This window comes from Neomonachus schauinslandi, chromosome X (assembly GCF_002201575.2).
Source record: "Neomonachus schauinslandi chromosome X, ASM220157v2, whole genome shotgun sequence".
Taxonomy (NCBI): Eukaryota; Metazoa; Chordata; class Mammalia; order Carnivora; family Phocidae; genus Neomonachus; species Neomonachus schauinslandi.
The window spans coordinates 114,457,342-114,480,321 of NC_058419.1; the positions used below are offsets into that span (position 1 = coordinate 114,457,342).

The 22,980-nt window shown below is 36.7% G+C and overlaps 1 protein-coding gene across 3 annotated transcripts in view; it reads left to right on the forward strand.

Moving 5' to 3' along the window:
- The window catches only part of AP1S2 (adaptor related protein complex 1 subunit sigma 2), a 28,931-nt gene extending 7,303 nt beyond the window's left edge, over positions 1-21,628 (forward strand). The window contains exons 3-6 of one of the 3 annotated variants that reach the window (XM_044911972.1): positions 1,994-2,102; positions 2,725-2,862; positions 19,023-19,031; positions 20,079-21,628. In XM_044911972.1, coding sequence (XP_044767907.1) covers positions 1,994-2,102; positions 2,725-2,862; positions 19,023-19,031; positions 20,079-20,126 — 304 coding nt within the window. In that variant the 3' untranslated portion in view covers positions 20,127-21,628. Of the gene's footprint in view, positions 1-1,993; positions 2,103-2,724; positions 2,863-15,485; positions 15,791-19,022; positions 19,032-20,078 lie in introns of those variants that run through there. The other 2 variants (XM_021681130.2, XM_021681121.2) reach the window with 2 other exon arrangements.
- Positions 21,629-22,980: the final 1,352 nt, after the last annotated feature.

Here is a 22,980-nt window from a genome sequence, read left to right on the forward strand (position 1 = left end):
GCTCCTCACTGAACAAGGAGCCTAATGCAGGAGTCTGTAGGACTCGATCCCAGGACCCTGGGATCATGACCTGAGCCGAAGGCAGACACTTAACCGACTGAGCCACGCAGGCATCCCTAATTCTATTTTTTTAGAGAGAGAGTGAGCACACGTGAGCAGGGCTAGGATGGGGGATGACAGAGGGAGTGATAGAGAGAATCCCAAGCAGACTCCATGCTCAGCGCAGAGCCCGACACAGGGCTCAATCTCCAGACCCTGAGATCATGACCTGAGCCAGAATCAAAAGTTGGACGCTTAACTGAGCCACCCAGGTGCGCCCCCCAACTTGCCTTTTTAAACAGATACACAAAACCATAGGTTAGGAAAGAGGAAGCACTTTGTTAAAGTTGGAGGTGGTGCCCTCTTATGTCCTTCATGCTAATAAGTGAACACATTCGAAAGCCGCCTCTCTAAGACTGCAGGAGACCTACCATTTTAAATAACTTAATGTATAAGTCAGGTAGAATGGACATGGCAAAAAAGTCAAGCTGTGTATGAAGAGGGACTCCCCAAGGTGGAGTGGGAGGGAAAAGGTCTGAAGATCAGATTTCTTGTCCCAGAGCAACCACTTGGCATACCCTGTACTCCTGGGCCTTGTTTTTTTTTTTCCCTTCCCCCCACCCCCACCATCAAGAATGATGGTGCTTGCTGTTGGAAAGATCAAATAATTGATCTTTATTTGATCAATTTGATAATAGAGCATTCTGTAGATATTAGTTATTCTCATACTGAAAAGCAGGAATTCATTGAATTCCAAAACTGAGATTGTGTGTGTGTATTATTTTCCATTAATGCTTTAAGTAGTAATTGCTCGTTGTGTTTTCTAAAAATCACTTAAATGCTCCTCAGTGAAAATTACAGTCGAAACTGAGACTTGTTTAGAATGTCTTAGGTTTTCTGTTTGTTTGTTTGTTTTTCCAAAAGCTTTTAATGCACTTAAACCATTTGAAAATGGTCTTTTAATCCTCCTCAAAAGACTTGGTCATTGTTTGCTATGCCTCAAGGTTGTATGTTAAGTTTGACTTCCTTGGGTCAAGTATAATGTAGTCCCATGTGCTAGAATCCTAATTTGGAAGAGAATATGAGTTTTCCAATCTTAATATTCAAGAGGTAGATAACCTAAACTTCCATTTAACAGGTAGAACTTGGAAAATTTGATAACAGGTCTCCGTTTCCCCTGTTCTCTTTCTCCGACTTCTGTAATAACTTAGAACTGTTCTTTTCTTGGAGTTGATTCCACAGTCCTAGAAACCTTCTTAAAAACAGTTCTATGCCGTTAGGAGTCAAGATAATAGTTACCCTTGGTGGCAGGTTGTGACCTCATGGGTTAGGAGCGGGGATTCAGGAGTTCCATAATCTGTTTCTTGATCAGGGTGCTAGTACACGGGTGGGCACTTTGAGAACTCCTCAAGTTTTCTTGTGTTCTTCTCTGTTGTATATATTACACTTCAGCAAAACATTTCAGGCATTGCCTTCACATTGACAATATCTTCAATAAGTCCTTCAGTCGGAGAGTTTATCTTCTTCCCTGTTTATTTGTAGTTTGAATTAATCACACAGTGCCTTTTGTTTTAATTAGGTAAACATAAGATTATATTTCATACAATTTAGGACCATTATATTTCATTCATTGTATTTCATAACTGGGTCCAGCTATGTTTTAGAATATTCATAGAAGGCAGCCTGAAAGAAAAAGACCAAAATGAGTTACTCTTTCTACGTTTCTAGATGGTATGATTGAGTGAGTGTTTTTTGGGTTTTTTGGCTTTTTGCTTGCCTGTACTTTTCAAACTTTCTCTACATACATTCATTCCTTTTATAGTGTAGGAGGAAAATAATCTATACTATTGTAAAAGGAGAAATAAACTGTGTAAGTATGGGATCTTTCACAATAGGATATGAAAACATATTTAGATTATAGAGTAAAATTTTTTCCACATTTGCTTTGTTACAGATACGCTAGTCTGTATTTTTGCTGTGCTATTGAGGATCAGGACAATGAGCTAATTACCCTGGAAATAATTCATCGTTATGTGGAATTACTTGACAAGTATTTTGGCAGTGTGAGTATTATTTTGTTTTAGGAAATTGAGTGCCATAGTATTTTTTTAAAATCTTTTCTGTAACAAGTTTATTATTTGATTGTCTTGGGGATTCTGTTTGAAAGTAACTGCAGGGGAGGGAAGGGCTGACTATCTCTTGCCAGCAGGCCCAGTCAGTTCACTGCTGTAATGCTTGACCTGATGGCCCTGCTCATTTAATGATGATTGTGAGAATGAGGTTTAAAATAGTGAAACAGAAAGGAGTTCAACTGCAAAAATTAATATTCTGGAAGTGCTTAGTATAGAATTTAGATTTGGTAAGCAGTTATAATCACATTATTCAGGAAATATGTATTTAAAAAAGATCATTGTTTATGAGTAGAGATGAGTAGAGAATTATTAAGTTGCCCATGGTGGGAGCTTCCAGAATCAGGTCTTACTTAGTTTGTAGGCCTTGTGTTTCCAAGTACTTGAGATTTGAAAATTAAGCTGACTAAATCAGTGATGCTTAGTTATTAGCAAGATTGTCATTTTTAGAAAGAATTAAGATCGATTCACTCTGATCAGATTTTATTCACTACCTGAGGGTGGGTAAGTATCTTTTGCTTTCTTCAGTTTTAACATTGTTTTTCTTGCTTTTCAGGTGTGTGAACTTGATATCATCTTTAATTTTGAGAAGGCTTATTTTATTTTGGATGAGTTTCTTTTGGGAGGGGAAGTTCAGGAAACATCCAAGAAAAATGTCCTTAAAGCAATTGAGCAGGCTGATCTACTGCAGGAGGTAAGCTAATTGGAGTTCTCTTTACTAGACGTTAGCATGTTTTGCTATTGCTAGGGAAGTCTCAGTTATGTTCCCTCATTCTTAAAGTTTCAGAAATTACTCTGAAGCATGCTTGGCATGTAGTGTCCATGAGCAGTATATTGATTGGAGTATGTGTCAGTCACGTCAACTTAGTTATCTGTGGATGGATTGTTTGCTTTGGAGGTGGTCAGTCATATTGATGGCCCATTTTTGGAACCCAAAACACTAGAGTCTAAATGTTTAGAGGACAGACCAAGAAGGGAAAAGATTTGTCCAACAGTAATTTGAGAACTCTCCATTCATTGTTCTGATTACTGCAGGTAACCCCTTTTCGCATTAGTGTGGATGGATAATCAACTGATTGTGAGACTATGTCATTTTCATCCCAGATTGGTTCATATTTTCACCTCATGTCTATTAAGTGCAAACATAGCCAAGCAAATGGTGGTGTTATAATTACACCCTTTGTAGAACTCTCTAGTTTTGTGTTAGCAAAACTAACTAAAAAGTATTTGGCCTTTTCTTTGCTCTTTTTAAAGATTTTATTTATCTATCTGAGAGAAAGAGAGCAAGAGCACAAGTGGGGGGAGGGGCAGAGGGAGAAGGAGAGCAAGAATCTCTCAAGCGGACTCCGCACTGAGCGGGGAACCTAACTCAGGGCTCAATCTCATGACCCTGAGATTGTGACCTGAGCCAAAACCAAGAGTTGGATGCTTAATCAACTGAGCCACCCAGGTGCCCCTCTTTGCTCTTTTTAAATAACAAACCATATTCTGTCAAATGACTATATTCTTATTTTGCCTTGATATCACAAGAACCATTGATATACCCCCTTCCATTTCCAATTTCCACAGTTGTCTTGGGTTAATTGTATATTTGTTATTTCTAGACCTCCAATTTCTGAAGTTTAAAATTTCATAGATAAGGCCACCTTTTTCAAAATACTTAAGGATACCTTAATTCAGATACCAAGTTGCTTTAGCGATAATTGTGGTTTTAATCAATTAGAAAGTCTATAGCACAAGGAGAAGCTAGTCAATATAAAATATGTAGTGTGTTTTCTTTTTTAAGATTTTATTTATTCATTTGAGAGAGAGAGAAACAGAGCACAAGTTAGGGGAGGGGGCAGAAGGAGAGGGAGAAGCAGACTCCCCACTGAGCAGGGAGCCTGATGCAGGACTCGATCCCAGGACCCTGGGATCATGACCCTGAGCCGAAGGCAGATGCCTAACCATCTGAGCCACCCAGGCGCCCCTGTAGTGTGTTTTTATTAAGTTGTGTTATTAAAGGAGGCGTTAAATCCAATTTTTTAGCATTTCGGTTGTAACAGAAATGTGAACTAAGAAGAATAAATCTCTCTCTCTTAGCTGTGGGCCTCTATGGGAGGGAGGGCATCGGTAATGGCTCTGCATTAGTCACTGACTGGGTCAGTTGTGAGGATTGCTCCAGATTGGGATGACATCATCCAGAACATACATATATTAAATAGGAGACAATACCTTGTACATGTAATGATCTTGAGTTAACCCAACAGTGGTTAAGATGCCTGCAAAAGTGGGATCTTTTTTTTAATATTTTACCCATTTATTTGAGAGGGAGAGAGCATGAGAGGGGGGAGGGCCAGAGGGAGAAGCAGACTCCCCGCTGAGCAGGGAGCCCGACGCAGGACTCCATCCCAGGACTCCAGGATTATGACCCGAGCCAAAGGCAGACGCCCAAGCAACCGAGCCGCCCAGGCGCCCCAAAAGTGGGATCTTTTGTTGGCAGCCCTGATGCTAGCCACTGTCCATAGTGAAATGAGCACAGCCCCTTTTCCATGTGTGTAGTTTGCCACGGTTCTTTATTGACTACAAATACGTCATTGGTGAGTTTTTTTTTTTTTTAACATCTGTTAGTGTGACCACAAGCTCATATTCTCCTATTGTAAAATTGGTTTTAAAGTTAAGACCTCCTTATTTTGCTGTTTACTAATCAGACTTTTCTAAAAATAAGGTCAAACCAGAATCAGGAACTGGGAATTTTTCATATTTGTCTCTTCCCTTGTTCCCTTTTATATTTCATTATTATGGAACTATATTCTGCTCTCTCAGAACCTGGTATTTCTTCCAAGTTCTTCACCATTTCCTGATTGATTAATTATATCTGTCTTAAAACATTTTTAAAGTTCTTGAAGTTCACCTTTTAATATATTTTTTCCTGGAGAGTAGTGTTTAGGGCACTGATCTTTCCTGTGTCTGAATTGTTTTTCAAACTCTACTGAGCAATTGCTATAGACTTTATAATATGACAAATATACTAAGTTTACTTCATGGCTTGTATTGGGGATAAAAATGTCATTCCAAGTCCATATTTGTGAGTATGTGTGTCTATCTCCCCTATTGAAGTATCTTAATAATAATTAATATCTCCCTTTTTGAAGTAGTATTTTTGTATCTTTAGGAGAAAATAGGAGTGGAGAGAAGCATGGGATGTCTGTGGTCCACATTAAGATTTTTCTTTCCTTGTCTCACCCTAGTTTAAAAAAAAAAAAGTTGACTACTGTTAACTACGGTTTCTTATCTTTAGAAGAGAGCTTTGGCCCTATTTCTCATCTGTGACTACCTTAACATTGTTTTGTACATAAACCAAAGTGATAGTACATTAAGACATTTTCTATTCAGTGGTCTGAGTGAACCATTTTCTTAATTTAGCCATTCACGTCTTGAGGAGGCAGAACACAGCTGGTCCATTCTGAATTTAGAGTGAATTATAATACATGGCAGGTTAAGGCTAAAGTCTCTTTGGGGCAGTAAGGCTTCAGATGATTCTGTTCAGGTTAACCTGTTATTCATTCAGGTTATCCGCCAACATATTGTCACAAATCCAGGGATGACAAGATGCTTGTTTCCTAAAATAGATTCATTTATATGTTGATACATGATACATGTTTACATCTTTGGGAGAGTATTTAAATATTATGTTCATAAAATAGGCGGTGGAATAAGATGAGAAAAAACTGCTAAATTTCTTTAAAGTTTCCCTTTTACCCAATTTATATAAACATCTTGTGGTTTGTTTGGGTAGTCCTTCGTTTTATAGGCAAACAGGGCAGTCAGTCAGTTGATAAAGTAGGTTTTCTATTAGCATATTCTATATAGTCAGTAATGAGAACATGTCTGGACACCATGACAACAAAAAAGAAGTATGATGATAGCTAATGCTTATTGAGCATTTAGATGGGAAGCATCCTGTGCTAATCCTCAGGATGCCCTGAGAAGGATCAAGAGTACCTTTTTAACAAATGAAGAAGTAGAGGCTCAGTGAGATTCCAGTGACTGGTCCTAGCATTCCAAACCCAGATCTGCTAGGCTTCAGAGCTACGTAAAATCTTGACCACTGAGCACTATCCGTGTCTCTCCCCACCCTATTTGTGTATTGTCTTGGTATGTGTAATTTAAACCTTCTGTTTTTGGTACCAAGTTCTGTGTTTCTCGGTAATAGAGAATCATCACTCTGGAGGTTTTTCTGTATCGATCAGAGTAGATGTCCTAAGACAGATGCCATTTTTTACCTCTTAATACTGAAAATTTTCATTGTCCAGACTATCAATAGTTGGTATTTTCAAGTTGGGATGTATAGATACAAATATTTTAAAATCATTTCTTGTTGGATTTATCAAAACTGGATTTATAGTAGCTTTTTTGGTCTTATAATTTGGGATATAGTATTCACTTAGCCTATGTCATGAATATGATTTTGCTTCCAAAATTATAAATATAGCTATAAAGACACTTACCTAAATGCAGCCTTAAATTTGTAGAAGTCCTAATTAATTTATTTTAATCTAGTTTTCTTTGTATTGTGATTTTTCTCTTTGGTATCAGCTCTTTTACTTGATTATTTCTAAACACCGATGATGCCTTTGAATTTATAATGAAAATATCGGTTGGCTTAATGATACATGGAAATCGCAAAATGATTTTGATTTTAGCCCTTTTAAAATTGGTGAAATACACATTTCTGTCATTAAGAATGTTTATTTTCTTCAGAAAAATTTCTTTTAAATTTCCCTTTTACTCCGTTTGTATAAATGTCTTCTGGTTTGTTGAGGTAGTCCTTCATTTTATAGGCAAACGGACACAGTCAGTGGATAAAGTAGATTTTCTATTAACATATTATAGTCAGTAATGAGAACATAAGTGTATTTGAATAATAATTGCTAAAACATCAGACTTTGTGATTAAATAATAAAGATACCTTTTTTTATTTTACTTGGTTACTTGGTAAACAGTGGTTCAGTTTTGACATTTCTAGAGTGAATTCTGTATTCTTTTTGGTATTTGGTTCTGTGACTACGTAATTAAATTTGGGGATAAAGCCCAGAAACATTGGTCCATTATCCAATTTTTAATGTTTGTTGGAATTTAACACAGGTTTTCTTAACATGCCACTGGTACTTAACTTGATTCTTAAATTACTAAAGTGCGACATGCTGAGATTCCTAAATTGACATTCTTTGAAGTACTTGGAACATTTCCCCACCACCACCAATTAAGTGCCTATTTTAAGCTAGTTTTTTGAGGGGGAGGACTTGGGGGAGTGGTACAGTTGATTTATAAACATAGATCTAATGACCAAGGAAATATAGAGTGCATTTTCTTTGTGAAGTCAGGCACTTACCAGTTTTTCTCTGCTCCTTAATTTTATAGAGCCAAAATGAAGAATGGGGAGGTTTGTCTGAGGATATCTTATGATAAAGAGCAGTCTAAGGCTTTAGTCCCTTTGACCCCCAACTTATTTATTGGTAACTACCAAGTTTCCCGTTTTTGTGGCATGGATATAATGGGGTGTTATGCAAAGACTGTTGCACGTGAGATGATGATTTCAAGTCCTTGCCTGATCTGTGAAGATCAAATAGTTAAAATACCGGGCGTTGGGCTTTAACCTCAGCGGTAGATGCATGATGGTGTTGATCAGCGCTTTGAGATGTGTCAGCCTTTCTTTTTTATACTAACAGCATCATTTTGAAATTTGTGGGGGTTTTCCTTTTGAGCTTTGTTTGCTGTTGGTATTGTTTCTCACTAAAGTAATCTGAGCAATGAAAACTAAGTGAGGTACCAAAAGCAAGCATTACACTCACGAATTTGCTTCTACTTCGAGATGATCCACTTTATGAATAGATTCTCTTGGATTTGCAGTTGTTAATCTGCCTCGGCTAGAAAGTGGTGCTCTATGGAGAATTAGCGCTGCTAAAATTGATTTGTTTTAGTGCTGGGGCTGCATGATATATCTTAGTACTATGCACCATCTTTGTGGAAGTAATAAATCTGTTGGACTGCATAAAAATGGAAAGGTAAGAATCTTAGAAAAAGTGATTTTTAAAAATGAACCTTTTGTAACTTAAAATTATTTTAAGTAAATAAGTACTTGAAGTATTTAATAACATGCCTTTTAGTATGAAGTTTTGGGATTTTTTTAAATTAAAATCTTGCTAATTAAGAATATTTGGGTATGCCAGTCAAACTCGAGAATATTGTACATTGTTTTGTTATGTAACGGCTAGATGTGTTCAAACATATATAATAATATTTAACAGCAAAAAGCGTTTTGATATAAATCCTTTTAGGATTTGGTCTAATTAGACAAACTCCTACGATTCCTTTGTAATTTCCACTGTTTATGTTAAAACCTTCAAGCCTAAACCTTTTTCTTTTAAATTAGGTTAAAAGTTAACAAGGCTATATACTCTTATGCCAGCGTTATTTTAATCTTTTATAGGTAAATTTGATTGGGGTCTGCTAGAACAAACTGAGTAAGTAAGGTTTGGTGACATTAATGTTTGAAATGGAAAATGCAGAAGGGCAGATACAGAAAAAACAGAAGGCAGAACAAATCTTGCCTTTTGTTTACGTTTTATAAGAAATTTGGCCAAGTCCTTGGGCACTGGTTTTCAGGTTGTAATCATTTTGCTGTATGTGTGTTTTTTGAGCTCTTTGCTTTTCAGAATTTTGAGGAGCCCCCCCTCCTTACTTCACTTTAACTCATTTTGAGCCCACTTTTGCTACTCTGGGCTATTTGCAATAATGAAAAGTTGGAGTAACTTAAAATCAGTAGCTGTAAATCTGATTTTCAAAGATATTTGACAAGAACCCACAGTAATAAAATACATTTTTATATCATAATAGTTACATGCACATAAACTGAAAAAAGTATTTTGTTAAGTAATACTTTATTTCTTGTTTTGCTATATCACATTTTCTGTTCTATCCTTTTTTAAATTTTTTTTAAGATTTTTATTTATTTATTTGACAGAGACATAGCAAGAGAGGGAACACAAATGGGGGCTGGTAGAGGGAGAAGCAGGCCTCCTGCAGAGCAGGGAGCCCAACGTGGGGCTCAATCCCAGGACCCCGGGATCATGACCTGAGCCGAAGACAGACGCCTAACGACTGAGCCACCCAGGCGCCCCACTGTCCTTTTTCTCAATGCTGATCCTGATCTACTAAATTGATTGCATGCACCCTAGGATTGGGACCTGCAAAGAGCCTATTCCTAGCTGTTGGTGGTGATTTTTTTTCTTTAAAAAGTACTTTCTGAAAAATTTCAGGGTTTTAGCTCTTTTTTCCCCTACTGACACATTCTTTAAAATTTTCTTATGGTTTCGTCTGTTGCCTTTTTAAAAAATAAAAGTTCCTATTATAGAAAAATTAACAAATACAGGCAAGCACACTAGAACGTAATTTTATCTACCCATCAACCAGAGACAATTAGATGAACTCAGTGGTTCTCAACTGAGGTGGGGAGTGGGGCAGTTATGCCTCCTTACGGAGCACTGAACAATGCCTGGACATATTTTTGATTGTGACGACTGGCAATGGGGTGCTACTGGCATCCGGTAGGTGAAGACCAAGGATGCTGCTAAACATCCAGCAGTGCCCCAGACAGACCCCCCTAGAACAAGGAATTATCCAGCCTCAAGTATCAGTAGTGCTGTGGTTGCAAAACCCTGGTTTAATTTAACACAATAGGATATAGATTCCATTTACATTTATAGACTGCTACATCTTTTCAATATAATATATAGTCCAGAGTATATTGGCTGAAATGAATCAAAAGTAGGAGGGGGGAAAAACCCTTAAGAACTGTAAAAGAGGGGCATCTGGGTGGCTCAGATGGCTAAGCGTCTGCCTTCGGCTCAGGTCATGATCCCAGAGACCTGGGATCGAGTCCCGCATCGGGCTCCCTGCTCCTTGGGAGCCTGCTTCTCCCTCTGCCTCTCTCTCTCTCTCTCTCTCATGAGTAAATAAATAAAATCAGAACTGTAAAAGAAGGACAGATGTGCTTAATAAGACCATGTAAATGGCTATAAAAATCACCTCTGTGAGTCAACAGAATCACCTTGATAACCAGTGTCTGGGGAGATAATCTGTGGTTGACTTTAGCACCTAACCCACAGCAAAGCTTGTGGGATGTCACTATATAATTTTCATTTCCTCAACAACAACCAAATCAGTTAATGTCTGTTAAGGAAACTGAGTTTTTACCTGGAAACAGAATTGAGTATACCCTGTAGGCAATTAGAATATTTTTTAAATTTTCTGCTGATTTCCCCATCCACCTTAGGGAGTTGATAATTTTTTTTAGAGGGGAACTAGTTTAAATGACCAGAATTTGCATATATAGACTTTTATTATTGTACATATAGACTTTGTTGTTGTTGTTCTTTTGTACCTTATTAGCCTTAAAGAATTTACTTAGTACAGATCTAGAGTTTGAATATTTGAAATTCAGTGATAAAATGTTACATTTTGAAAACCCTGATCAAATTTAAAGCATTTCACATTATGATCCAAATGGAAGACCTAGGCAGATACAATACAGTTACCCTAAAATATGCTTAAAATGATTTCCTTACAGTCTAAAGTTATATTTACTAATTAATCTGCTTTTTTTAATTTAAAAAGTACAATTAACTGCTGGAGAAAGTGATCTCTTCTTAGTATTTTATAACTAATAGGTTTTAGAGTAGGGTGTACAAGATGTAGTTGTTATTCCCATCATTTTTAAGAAACTTTTGAGATATGTAATAGAAACAGATCAACAGCACAATAGAAAAAGACAGCAGTAGATATAAATAAATAATTCACAGATGAAAGAAAAACAAATGGCCCTTTTACATAAGGGAACGTAAATGAAAATATGAATGAGAACTTTCTTTGCTTTGTTCTTGGATTGGCAAGGATGAGCGACCCTCTTGTCTGCTGCTTGTGAGCACTTAAACTTGTATTCCATTTTGGAGGATTAGTTTGGTGATACCTGTTAACAGTTAAATTTGTACACTTTTGACCCATCAGTTAAATTTTCAAGGAATTGTATCCAATAGAAATATACAAATGCACTAAGATTCAGTATCATATTAAGCCACTGGAACTTACCCAAATGTTAATCAGTGGGAAATAGGTTAAGAAAATTACAGTACAGCCATACATGAAACTGTTACCTGTCTGTAAAAGAAATGAGATTGATTTCTACGCAATGATATGGAAAGATATTCAAGGTATATCAAGTGAGAAAAGATCTAGGAGTGGGACATTAACTTACCGGCATTACCTCTTGAAAATGTTTGAGGTCCCCCCCCCCGCTTTTCTAGAAGTGTAAAACAAACCTGTATTAGAAGTATACAATTTTAATTTATAAATTTTTTAAATGACAAAATGAAACTGTGAATGGAAGAGTACACATTGTGCTGTTCCATTAGGTAAAATTAAAGTAGAATTTGCTAAAAAGAAAAGTTCCAACATGTAAAGTGAAGCACTTGTATGCTCTTGGCCATTTTAGACACTAGCCATCTGGAACAACCATATTGCTCTGGCCACTCATTGCTAATTTAAAAAAAAAAAAAATCATTTGACTATTTGACTATACTAGTGCCTCGCAATTGCTGGTGGAATCAGACTGACACCATGAGCTGTGTCATCTAAAAGGTGCCTTACAAGGGCTTTCCATTCTCTTTTTATTCATTGCTAAACATAGATCTTAGTGAATTTTGGACATTCTCTGGCCCTTTGGTCTTTAAGCACAAGGAATAGTTTCAGAGTCGAGTAGGGACTTTGCCACAGAATTGAGTGAGGAGCAATAAAAAGGACGATTGTATTCTAGAACATGAAGGATAGAGGATACTTATAGTACAAGGAATAAGTGAAGCCCCTTCACAAGAAAAATGAGTAGAGCAGTAACTTCAAATTACACTTAATTTCTTTTTCATTAAATGTAAATTATTTGCTCTTTGAATACATTGTGTGCTAGAAAGAGAAAATCAGGAGACTAGGTTTTCAGTTTTGGATCTAATACCAGTAGTTTACTTAAGCACTGATCTCAGCAAGACTTAAGCCTTCAAATAAGTGCTAGTTGCCAGTTTCTTTATATAGTTTCCCAGACTGTTTTTGAGTCATCAGCCTAATATGGTGAATATCTGGGAATTTTGAAGGTAATGGGGTTTGTCTTAAGAACGTAGACAGTTTTAAGAGCAGGTGTAACTTAATTCCTCTTTCTGCTGTTTGTTAACCTGCACTTCCCACTACCTCTGGTTCCTTTTGTAGGGGACTGAGAGAAAAGTTCCTCTTGGTGTGGAGGGAAGTTGAATATACATGCGTGTGTACCAAGGAGAAGGAGCGAATGCAGAGAGCAGTGAAAAAGAGGAATAGAATAAAGGGGAAACTATATTGCTAGGGTGAATGGGAATGGAATGAAAAGCACTGGTCTTAGGCAAGACGAATCTTCCTCCTGTTAGGAGGAGATAACTGGGTAAAGCTGTAGTTTGTTTTTTCCTCATCAGTTGGATGAGCGAAATTCAGAAAGTTGTCCTTTTCTTAGCTTTGAGAAACTTATCATCTAGAGGAGAGTTGCTGGGGACTGAGGAGAAAGAGAAGAGATAGATGATTTGAGGAAAGTGCTGAGGGTTTGGAATAGACTTAATGGTGGGGAGCAAATGATGAGTAAAAGGATTGCCCAGGATTGCAGGCCCATTTCAGGTTGAAAATAACGTCTAAAATCTTGGTTCAAAAAATAGGTCTCCAAAGAATTGATACTAAGGGCAATTTGTAGTTTGTATTTGTGTAATACAACTGGATTAAATTTTTTTTTCTGTTTTCATTCTGGCCTTTATTTCCATGTAATCTAAATCACTGATGTTTTAGTGTATTGAGGAACTCGGCTTGCTGGGTAGTGGAAGAAGAGAGTAGTTCTGGTTCTTCCCAGGACCCCTTGTGTGTTGCGACAGACTTGACTCTCACCCTCCCCAGTTCTTAATTATTCCATGACTCAGAAGATGTCCTGGTGGTGTGAGGGCCCAGAATACTGGAGTTATATTCAATCTTCTATAATATTTTCTTTGTATATAAGAGAAGATGTAACTTGGTTAATACGGGCATACCTGTATCATTTAGCTTAAAATCAACCTTAAAGGTTAGTTGGTCATTAAGGCATTTTTAGCACAACTTTTTCAGACGCTGTCTAAACTGAGAAATTATTGAAGAAAACATGTTATAGCAACATAAGAGTGGTATAGCAGCTTAAGAGTGGTAAAAGAATACATTATTTTTGTGCATTTTAGGGTTTTTCTTCTTAAAGGGTGTTTTTCCAACGAAGAGGGTTTTCTCCCTATGAAGAATATTCTTCACAATTGATGGATGCTAATTTCTTGTTTAAGTATACTAATATGGATCATTAGCTATAAAGAATAGTTTGGCTTATCATCTACCCTTTCCTTTACTAATGTAGTAAAAGGTCTGTCAGAAATGCTGGGCAGTCTTGGTTTAAGAATTGTTTGTTGCCTTTCCTAGTAAGTCTCTTCTGGGGAGGAACAGCCGTGTGCTCAGCCCTATTTGGGGAAACTACCTTTCTCTTTTCTTTCAGTGGGCATAAGCTCTCCATGGTTGGTTTTCCCATAGTGTGTATAAAATTAAGAGAGAAAACAAAAAAGATGAAAAGCTATAATTTTATAAAGTCTCAAAGAACTGGTATGTAGGTGAAAGGTTGACAGACTTAAACTTTTCTTGTTCTCTCTCCAGAAAACAGAGAATATGTATCACAGCAAGAGTTTCATTGGGTGTAAGAAAGCGTACTAGAATACGTGCTGGAGTACTGACATGCATCAAAATGTAGTAGGATCTATGAATTCAGTTTGTACTTATAATTTTGTCAAGTTTGTTATTTATATTTTAGCATTACCTGAAAAGTTTAATTACATTAAATCCCAAGGGATAGTCCCAGTACTTCCTTTAACTCATCTTTTCATAGGGAATTTTACTCTGATAATGATCCATCATTGGGACTTACAATTTATTTTTTTACACAGAGAATACTGAAATAGGTTCAGAGGTTCATTGACAAAAAAGTCTTATTAAATACTGTGAAGTACTAATGTCATTGGTACAGAAATAGATAAATAGGATTCCCCTATGAAAATGAGAGCTTCTCTAAGAAAGTGAAGCATTGGGTTTATTACTAGTATTATTTTAACTTGCTGGTTCATGCCACTGTATTCTGAGTGGGGGAAAAAAGGCAAAACTATCTCTTTTTAAACTGTTTTAAGAATTATCTGAGGATTAAAATTTAACTGGCGCTTCTCAGATACTTTTGTATTTAATGGTTATTGTATAAGGGATCTGTTACATATTTGAACAGTTTACATGACTTTGTAGCCTAACATTTCAAAATGCCAACTTTAGTGTTAAAATGAGGATATTTTACAAGCCCTCAAATGAGCAGTTTTAAACTTTGAGTCACAAGCCTTTTGGCAGGGGTATAATCCCTTTGAGAGTCCGAAGAGCCATGGGCCCTCTTCTCAGGAAAATCTGTATGTAATTTTGCCTCTAGGGGATTCTTCGAGTCCCTAGAAATCCATCTCTGGACACTCTCGGGTCAGTTTAAAACCTCACCTCAGGTTACCTTGTTGATATGAGAAATCTCTATTTACATACATTTGTAGGCATAGACATCTAACAAATCTTTTTGGAGAGTTCTTTAAAATCTATCTTGAGGATTATTTAAAAAAATAATATCCTTAGTCTCAAAGGCATAGTCTTTGGAATTTTTTTCAAGCTAAGTGAACCATTAAAGACCTCCATTGCTACTTAAAATACCAAATGGGTGACTACTTTTCCACTTTTTCTTGGCAGAGATTTTCCTTTAGGATCTGTAGAGGAGTTTATGGTCACCAAAGGATGTAATGATTTTCATTAAGGGATTAAATTCCTTTACTTTGTGTAATAAAATCCTGATATACTTGAAGGCTGGCGGGAGGTAGTATTCTAATAGAATTTTCAGTTAACTCAGTATTGACCAGACGATTTTACACTGAAAATCTTTTCAGCCTGTTAGTAACAGTGCTTTTGGATTTTGTAGGATATAGGTCATTTTGATTTATCATTATATAAAGTTACTAAAAGAAATTGAATCGGAACTCCTAAGCACTGTTTAGAAGTTAAATGTTCAGACATAAACCAAAGAACAAAACCAAAAATTTAAGTTTCCTTTTCTTTACTGTGCACTAAACATTCTAGAAATCTGATTGTGTCTGTCAGTTTGTATACTGTGTAAGAATGTATGCATTTCTTTTGTAGCCACGTCATGAATATTTTAATGTCCCTGTGTACTAAATGACTACTCATCGTGTATGCAGAATTTCACAGAGGAAATAGAGAGCTGATATACTTATGAAAGAAAATATCCTCAGCTTGGTGACTATCTTGTATAATAGAGCATTTCAGAACTAATACCTTTCAATTGTAATTGTTTTTCCTGTCCTCATTTTTCTTTTTCTGTTTTATTTTCGTTCTATATGTGATCTTGATGTAGTTTAGTCCTGCTCGCAACTGGTTTAATTTCTACTTGAGATATGACCTATGAATGTTTGTTTTGAGTAGTATTTCATCTTAAACACATACACGTCATCATCTACGAACCATCTATGATTAAAATCTTGTAAGAGGAAAATTTAGCCATCATTAAAATGGTTCACCAAAGAAAATATAGTGGAAACGCTATGGCAAAATAAGCAGTGCAGTAACCTATATAGTGTGGCTTGGTGTTCAAAAGAAATTCTATTTCGTGTGACTGTATGACAGCCTATATGAGCTAACGTATTCTAATGTATCCCATAAAAGTGTATTTGGAAATAATTCCAGAAAGTAAAATCTGTACTTCACGTGGTATTTAAGGGTAAAACACTCACAGTTCTTAAGTTCGTGATGCACCTCTATTCAGTCACATTTACGCTGGACAGTACTGAACAGTCCCTTGACGAATGATCAGAAAGCTGTATCAGAAGTCTCTGCTGCAGTATCTCTTGTTCAATAGGAAAATTCTAATACTCAGTTTAAAATACTAATATTTTACTAGTTATGCTTTTATAGTATATATTGTCTTCATTTAAATATTTAATGATTTGTTAACTCTGGTTTTATGTTAAGACTTTTAATATTGATCGTTGTGTATACTTTTAATAAAACATGCAACTTATTTTATTATAAAAGTACCAAATAATTCATTGTTCCTATCTAGAGAGTTTAAAGCCTACTAAGTAAGTTATCAGTAAACAAAATCAGAAGACGCTCAAACAGGTTTACCACTGAAAGAAGACCTGTGAAAATGTAGATTAGGCGGGTATGCAGAGCGGTCTGTTCCATTCTCTATGTCCTGCATTACATTTGAAGCACCTGGATGGGCTATCAAATGAGAAACTTAGCATTATACATTGAAAGCATTGGGAAACATTGGTCTTCCATTTCCATTTTTTTTCCTCTGTCCCTCCTCCCACCCTGCAAGATGTGATTCGTCTGGTTTTAATGCTGAATATGCATTGTCTTCTGCCGGTTTGCTTTGGATGCTGTGTGCTGAGCTGTAACAAGATGTTGCTTCTTTTGTTATTTGTATACAGCTGCTTGCTTTCAATTCATAGATTCTGAAACCGCTTTTCTTGCACGTCTAAAATAAAAGTATTGCATGTACTTTGTCTCATGTGAATGACTTTTTTCTTCTCCATCCCTTTTGACAAATAATATATTTTATATCTTGGTTTTTCCAGGTAATTTTATTAAATCGTGTAAAAAAAACAAAAGTGGTTAAGCTGGCAAATTCTGTTAAGTTTACAGTTCAGTACTGTTAAGTATGTTCACAGTGTTGTGCAACTGATGTCCAGAAATGTTTCCTCCTGTGAAACCGAAACTGTATCCATTAAACAACTTTCCATTTCCCTTCCCCTCAGCCCTTGGTAACCACCATTCTACTTTGTTTCTAGGAATGTGACTACTTTAGCTACCAGTCCTTCTAGATAATTTTGAGCTACAGTTTCAGTGTCAACATGGGAAAATTACATTTTATACTATGGACACAATTTGTAAAAGAAACTAATGTACTATTTGTACAAGTCTCAAGGAGTAAAACGTATAAATGATTCCTTTAAGCCAGGCCTTTTAGAAAGGACACATATTTTAAATAATGCATATTTGATAAGTAACATGGTTCTCTTCATGAAATGCTATACAGGACTGCAGGCAGTAAGCACACAGGGGAAATCTGACCAGTTCCAGGGAATAGAATGAGAGCCATTTTTACATGGATAAGGGAAGAATGTTAGCTGTATAGAATTCAATGCAGGCATCTTTTAATAAATGCATTAAAGGTTGTATGGTGTTTTTAAAAACTATTTAACATTACAGTTGACCTATGAACAATGAGGGGGGGGGTTAGGAGCACTGACCCTCCCAGGCAGTTGAAAACCCACATATATAACGTTTGACTCCCCACAAACTTAATAGCCAACTGCTGACTGGAAACCTTACCAATAACCTCAACATTCCATTAACACATCTTTTGTGTATGTATTATATACTGTATTCCTACAGTAAAGTAAGCTGGAGAAAAAATGTTAAGGAAAATACACTTACAGTACTGTATGGTAAAAAGCCTCCGTATAAAATGGACCTGTACAGTTCATATCCGTGTTGTTCAAGGGTTAAATGCAAATGATTATTTTTAAATCATTTCCTTTATTTAGGATGTATATGATTCAGATGTCCATATAGTGTTTAAAGCTAAACATAAATCAAAGAGTCTGGTTTACATCATTCTTGGGAGTGCTGCATCTTTTCCATTAGACTTTCTTTAAAAACTATCACGAAAACTCTGAGACATGCAAATAAAACAGTAGAAGGAACCTTCATGTGCACATCATTCAGCTTCAACACCCCTCAACTCAATACCTATAGTCATATGCTTGTTGCGTCATCTGTTTCCCACCACCCCCTCCATTTTGGCCTCAGCATTTTAAAAGCAAGCCCTGGACATCATTTCATCTTCGATACTTCAGTATGTATCACCAAGAGACAGAAGTAACCACACACCCCCAAAATTAACAGTAACTCTTAACATCTTGTTCCTGGTTCAGTTTTTCCTAATTGCCTGAAAATTGCATTTCTGTAATTGGTTTGTTAGAACCAGATGCCCACTAAGGCTCACACTGTATCTGGTTGATGTCTCTTAAGTCTTTTCATCTTTAACAACTCCTCTGCTTTTCTCCCCTGCCATTTTTTTTTTTTTTAACCGAGTCACCCATGCTGTAGAATATCTTCCATTCTGTATTTGGTGGATTGTAATCTTGTGGCAATGTTTAACTTGTTTTCCTATCCCCTATATATATTTTGATGTAGCCTGGTTAGGGTGAGGTTTGATGTCGGGGGCAAGGGCAAGAATACTTCATAAAAACCCTTTTTTTTTTCCTACCAAAGCCGATTTTTACCCATTTTTCGTTAATAAACCTACTAAAAGATCATCATGTGAACTTTATACAGAGTTGGTTTATAATATTTTACTTAGTACTGAATGCTAAATACCTTCATGTAGGTAGGTCTCAATCGTGTAATGCTACCAGTTAACATTTTTTGAGCACTTTTCTAGAAGTCTGGCACTAAGCCTTCTCTCCCTTAAATGTCTATGTATGAAGGTAAGTACTGTGATCCTTGTTTTCCAAATCAGGAAACAGGCTAGAGTTTAATTTACTTAAGATTACTCCATGTAATGCTTATATACAATTAAATCTAATGTATGGATTTATGGTTTAATATTTTTCTTTTCCTTGTTTTGTGCTGTACCACAATTAGGATGCAAAAGTAAGTTATTTATTATTGGATGCTAAAAACTGCATTTTCTCCATTAAATTGTTGAATGCCTTTTAATTACAAAATTGTTGCAAGTAATACCTGAATTTGACCTGGTCCTGTTTTGTGATATGCACAATCAGCCACTTTGGAAAATTTTTTTTTTTTTTAAAGATTTTATTTATTTATTTGAGAAAGAATGAGAGACAGAGAGCATGAGAGGGAGGAGGGTCAGAGGGAGAAGCAGACTCCCTGCTGAGCAGGGAGCCCGATGCGGGACCCGATCCCGGGACTCCAGGATCATGACCTGAGCTGAAGGCAGTCGCTTAACCAACTGAGCCACCCAGGCGCCCCACTTTGGAAAATTTTTAATAATTTTTTTCTAGCTATGCCTGCTTTTTTTGTCTGCCTTTGACATTTAAAAATGAGTACTGGTTGTGGCATAAGCCAAAAAATGCCTTTGGTCCTAGACTATTCTTTCTATTATGTTGCCTCCCCTGAAGCCACCGGTTGCCCAGGGGAGGGCTGGGAAGGTGAGTTTCTGAAGCCGTGCTGCTGGGGACAGTTAAAGTCAAAAACTGAGTCAAGACCCAGAGGAAGACATTTCTATAAATACATGTGACCCAAATGATAAAAAACAAAAGCATGGAAAACAAAATTATGTGAAGATTCAGGAGAACTCTGGGTTTTCCCTGCTTTTTATTTCGGGGAGGCTTTCGATTTTAAAACTAAGGTAACTTACCTTTCCTGTAGCTAATTCGATAGCAATGATTTCCTAAATTGCCAGTGGGTTTGCCTGCTTTTTGTGTGGCAGTAGCGGGGCCCAGCACATTGGCAGGTAATCAGTAGGTATTTGATGCATGCTCAAAATATCCTTCTGTGGTCTCTGACGTTTGGGGCGCAAAACCCTAAATAACTGCCTGCTCTCAGTATTGAATGTGCCCAAACCAATGACTTGCTTGCACTGTTCTGTGAAACTTGCACATCCTTCCGTGTCAATTTCACATTCTCTAGCCTCCCCGGATCTGCTTACCAGAGTCTCACATTTTCCCTCCACAGGAAGCTGAAACCCCACGTAGTGTCCTTGAAGAAATTGGACTGACATAACTCTCCTCCCTTGTTGATGACTTCTTGTGGTCACACTGTAGATGGCCACTGCCTTCATGTCCATGTTAGCTAATGGTATAAGATGACGTCTTGTCAGTATTACTGTTTTGCTAAGCTGCTTCATTCAGGCCTACACAAAATGTTTTTTTAAAGGGAACTTCGGTTAATCAAGTGATAAGGGACTTAAATACGAATTAGAGTGATGCAGGAAAAGAAAGGTACCATTTCTGGATATTTTAAAGTTTACAGATCTGTTTCTCTCAATCTAATCATGTATCTATTAGAATGACACAATCAGGCAATATACGTTCATTAATTACCATCTTTGGCAAAGGACACTTAAATTATAATATGAAACCTGGTTTTATGAAACCAAAGACTAGTGTGTAGCATTTCAGCATATATGAGAATAAAGGGAATTGATACATACCAAATGAATTAAAATTTAACTGTTCGAGACTTAAAAAAAAAAAAAAAAAGGAACAAAATTTATACCATTATTCCTTATTGGAAACTACATACTTAAAGGGAATACACAAATGACTAAATTGAAATGATGTGTGTTACACTAAAAATTATTTCTCCGGCTTTCCAAGCCGGGGTTGAGGAACAGAGATCGACTGTTTAATAGTGAGCACGTTGCTTTTAAGGCCAAGGAACATTCAACTCCTGAGACAAATTTTTTTTGTGGTCATAACCAGTTAGTGACTTGGATGGTTATTGATGCCCCCAAATAAAAATGGATACATTGACTTACCGGAACTCTTCACAACATTACCTTACAGAAAAATGTGTTCTTCTCTTCACAAAATGTTGCTTAAGTCATTGTTTAAAGCACGAATGCTCCTCCTGGGGTGCTTGTTAACGGCCAAGTTTCTTTTGCTTCCCTCCACTTAACAAGTGCTGCAAACTTTAGGGCAGCTTCCTTCCCTTCCATGGCAATGCCTAGTTATCAGAAATCTTACAAAAGCAGACAGACAGCACGTTTCATGTAAAACAGAGTTGAATGAGGTAAAATGACATTAGTGGGCCCTGTGTTTTTTTAAAGCTATACAGTTGTTTCAGTGTCACTTTTATACATACTTCTGTATATGTAAACATGTCTTCGTGGTTTACACTTTCATTTGTATCTGCTGGGCTGGATTAAGCTTTGTTGTGATTGTGACCAATACATATTCAGGCCGTGTTAGCACTGTCTTTATCACATCACCAATTAGTTGTAATAAATGTTCAACATACACCACTATAGTCTGTTTTTATCTTTCTCTTTGCAAAACTTTGTCAAACTATGGGGAGCTGCTGAAAGAATTTTAAATTTTTCTCAGTAAAATGTCGAAAATTCACCTCCATTTGAAGGTGGATGCTAAAAGCACACACAAGACAAATGATGGAAGATATAAGTTTTCATGTACTTAAAGCTCACTAAAAAATAATGTGGCTTCCACGCTGAGAGCTTATCTACACATTTATTTTCAATCAATAAATGCCGCTTTTAAAACCTTGATGCAGTTGACGTTTCTGCTTTCTGAATGAGCAACTCTCGTTACTCCAGGTAATCAAAGGTATTGCAAATCAACCAGATCCCCAACCCCCAGCACCCCCCACCACCACCACTGGAGGTGCTAGTACGCTCGCCAAAATGAACTGGTATTTACAAACTGCTGCCTAATAGAAGCAGCAACTCAAAGCTTTGGTTATGATAGTTAAGGGACCTCCTACTAACTGCAGATGGGAAATATTACATAGTAAAGCGAGGATATTAAAGAACAAGGCATCAACTACCATCAAGTTTCTAGTCTGCTAAAAAGATACTTGCAGACATGGAGCGTCTCCAACACTCATCTGGTTTATTCACTGAAAACAGGCCTGATGGGCTTCTGCTGGCACTGTAGAGCTGGAATGTTTAAATCATAAATAGTAATCAGGTTATAAGTTTAAGAAACAGTAATACATTTAAGTTCAAGATGGACATTTATCAGGATAATGGACCAGTCCACTGGCTGAAAACTGCTCTCTCCCTCCCTCCACACTGCAGTGCCCATGAACACTGGAGAGAAAGACCCCATCATCTCATAATTACCTTGAGCACAAGCTGGTGTTTATCCTATTTTGTCCTCCATGATCTATGAAGGCTATTCAGCTCGGGATACCACCTTTAATTATGCATATCTTGGCCGTATTTAGGGAAGTACTGAAAAATACTGGATTTAGTGATCGTTATTCAGCATTAGTGAATCCAGTAGGTAATTACAGAAAATTTTCAATCATTTTTAGGGTAAAGCAGGCATTTAAAGTTGAACAAATCAATTTTTAAAGTAAAATGATTTCTGGACCATACTAATAGTACTTTTATAGGCTACATATTAATAACTCTCACTTTCAACACATAACCTTACTCAGAAATCCCAATCTTGAAATTTCTTTCCCTTTCTGTTAGCTTCAATACTTTGTGCATCCTTAAGCCCTTATTTCCAAATCCCAAGTTGCCAAAAGCCACATACTCTGAAATTCAAGATGTCCAGTATGGCAATGGAAAGTTTACGAAGAAAATTAAAAACGTGTAAGTAAGTATAAGAGCATCTTTTCTTATGATCTGAAATCGAAGAATGGTATTTTTTGCCTTAAGCTTTTTTTTTAAACAGAAGGTTCTCTGACCACTTTTTAAATGAGAATTGCTTTAACACCAGGCAGATTCAGTAGCAATGACCCTCATTTTCCTAAAGACGACAGAAATAAGACTTACCTCTATCTCAACAGCTCCCCAACACACTATAAAAAAGATGCAGCCCCTCATGGAGAACCTCCAGCTGAGAAGGGGCTGTGAATACGGGACAGAAGGGAGAGGAAATAAACG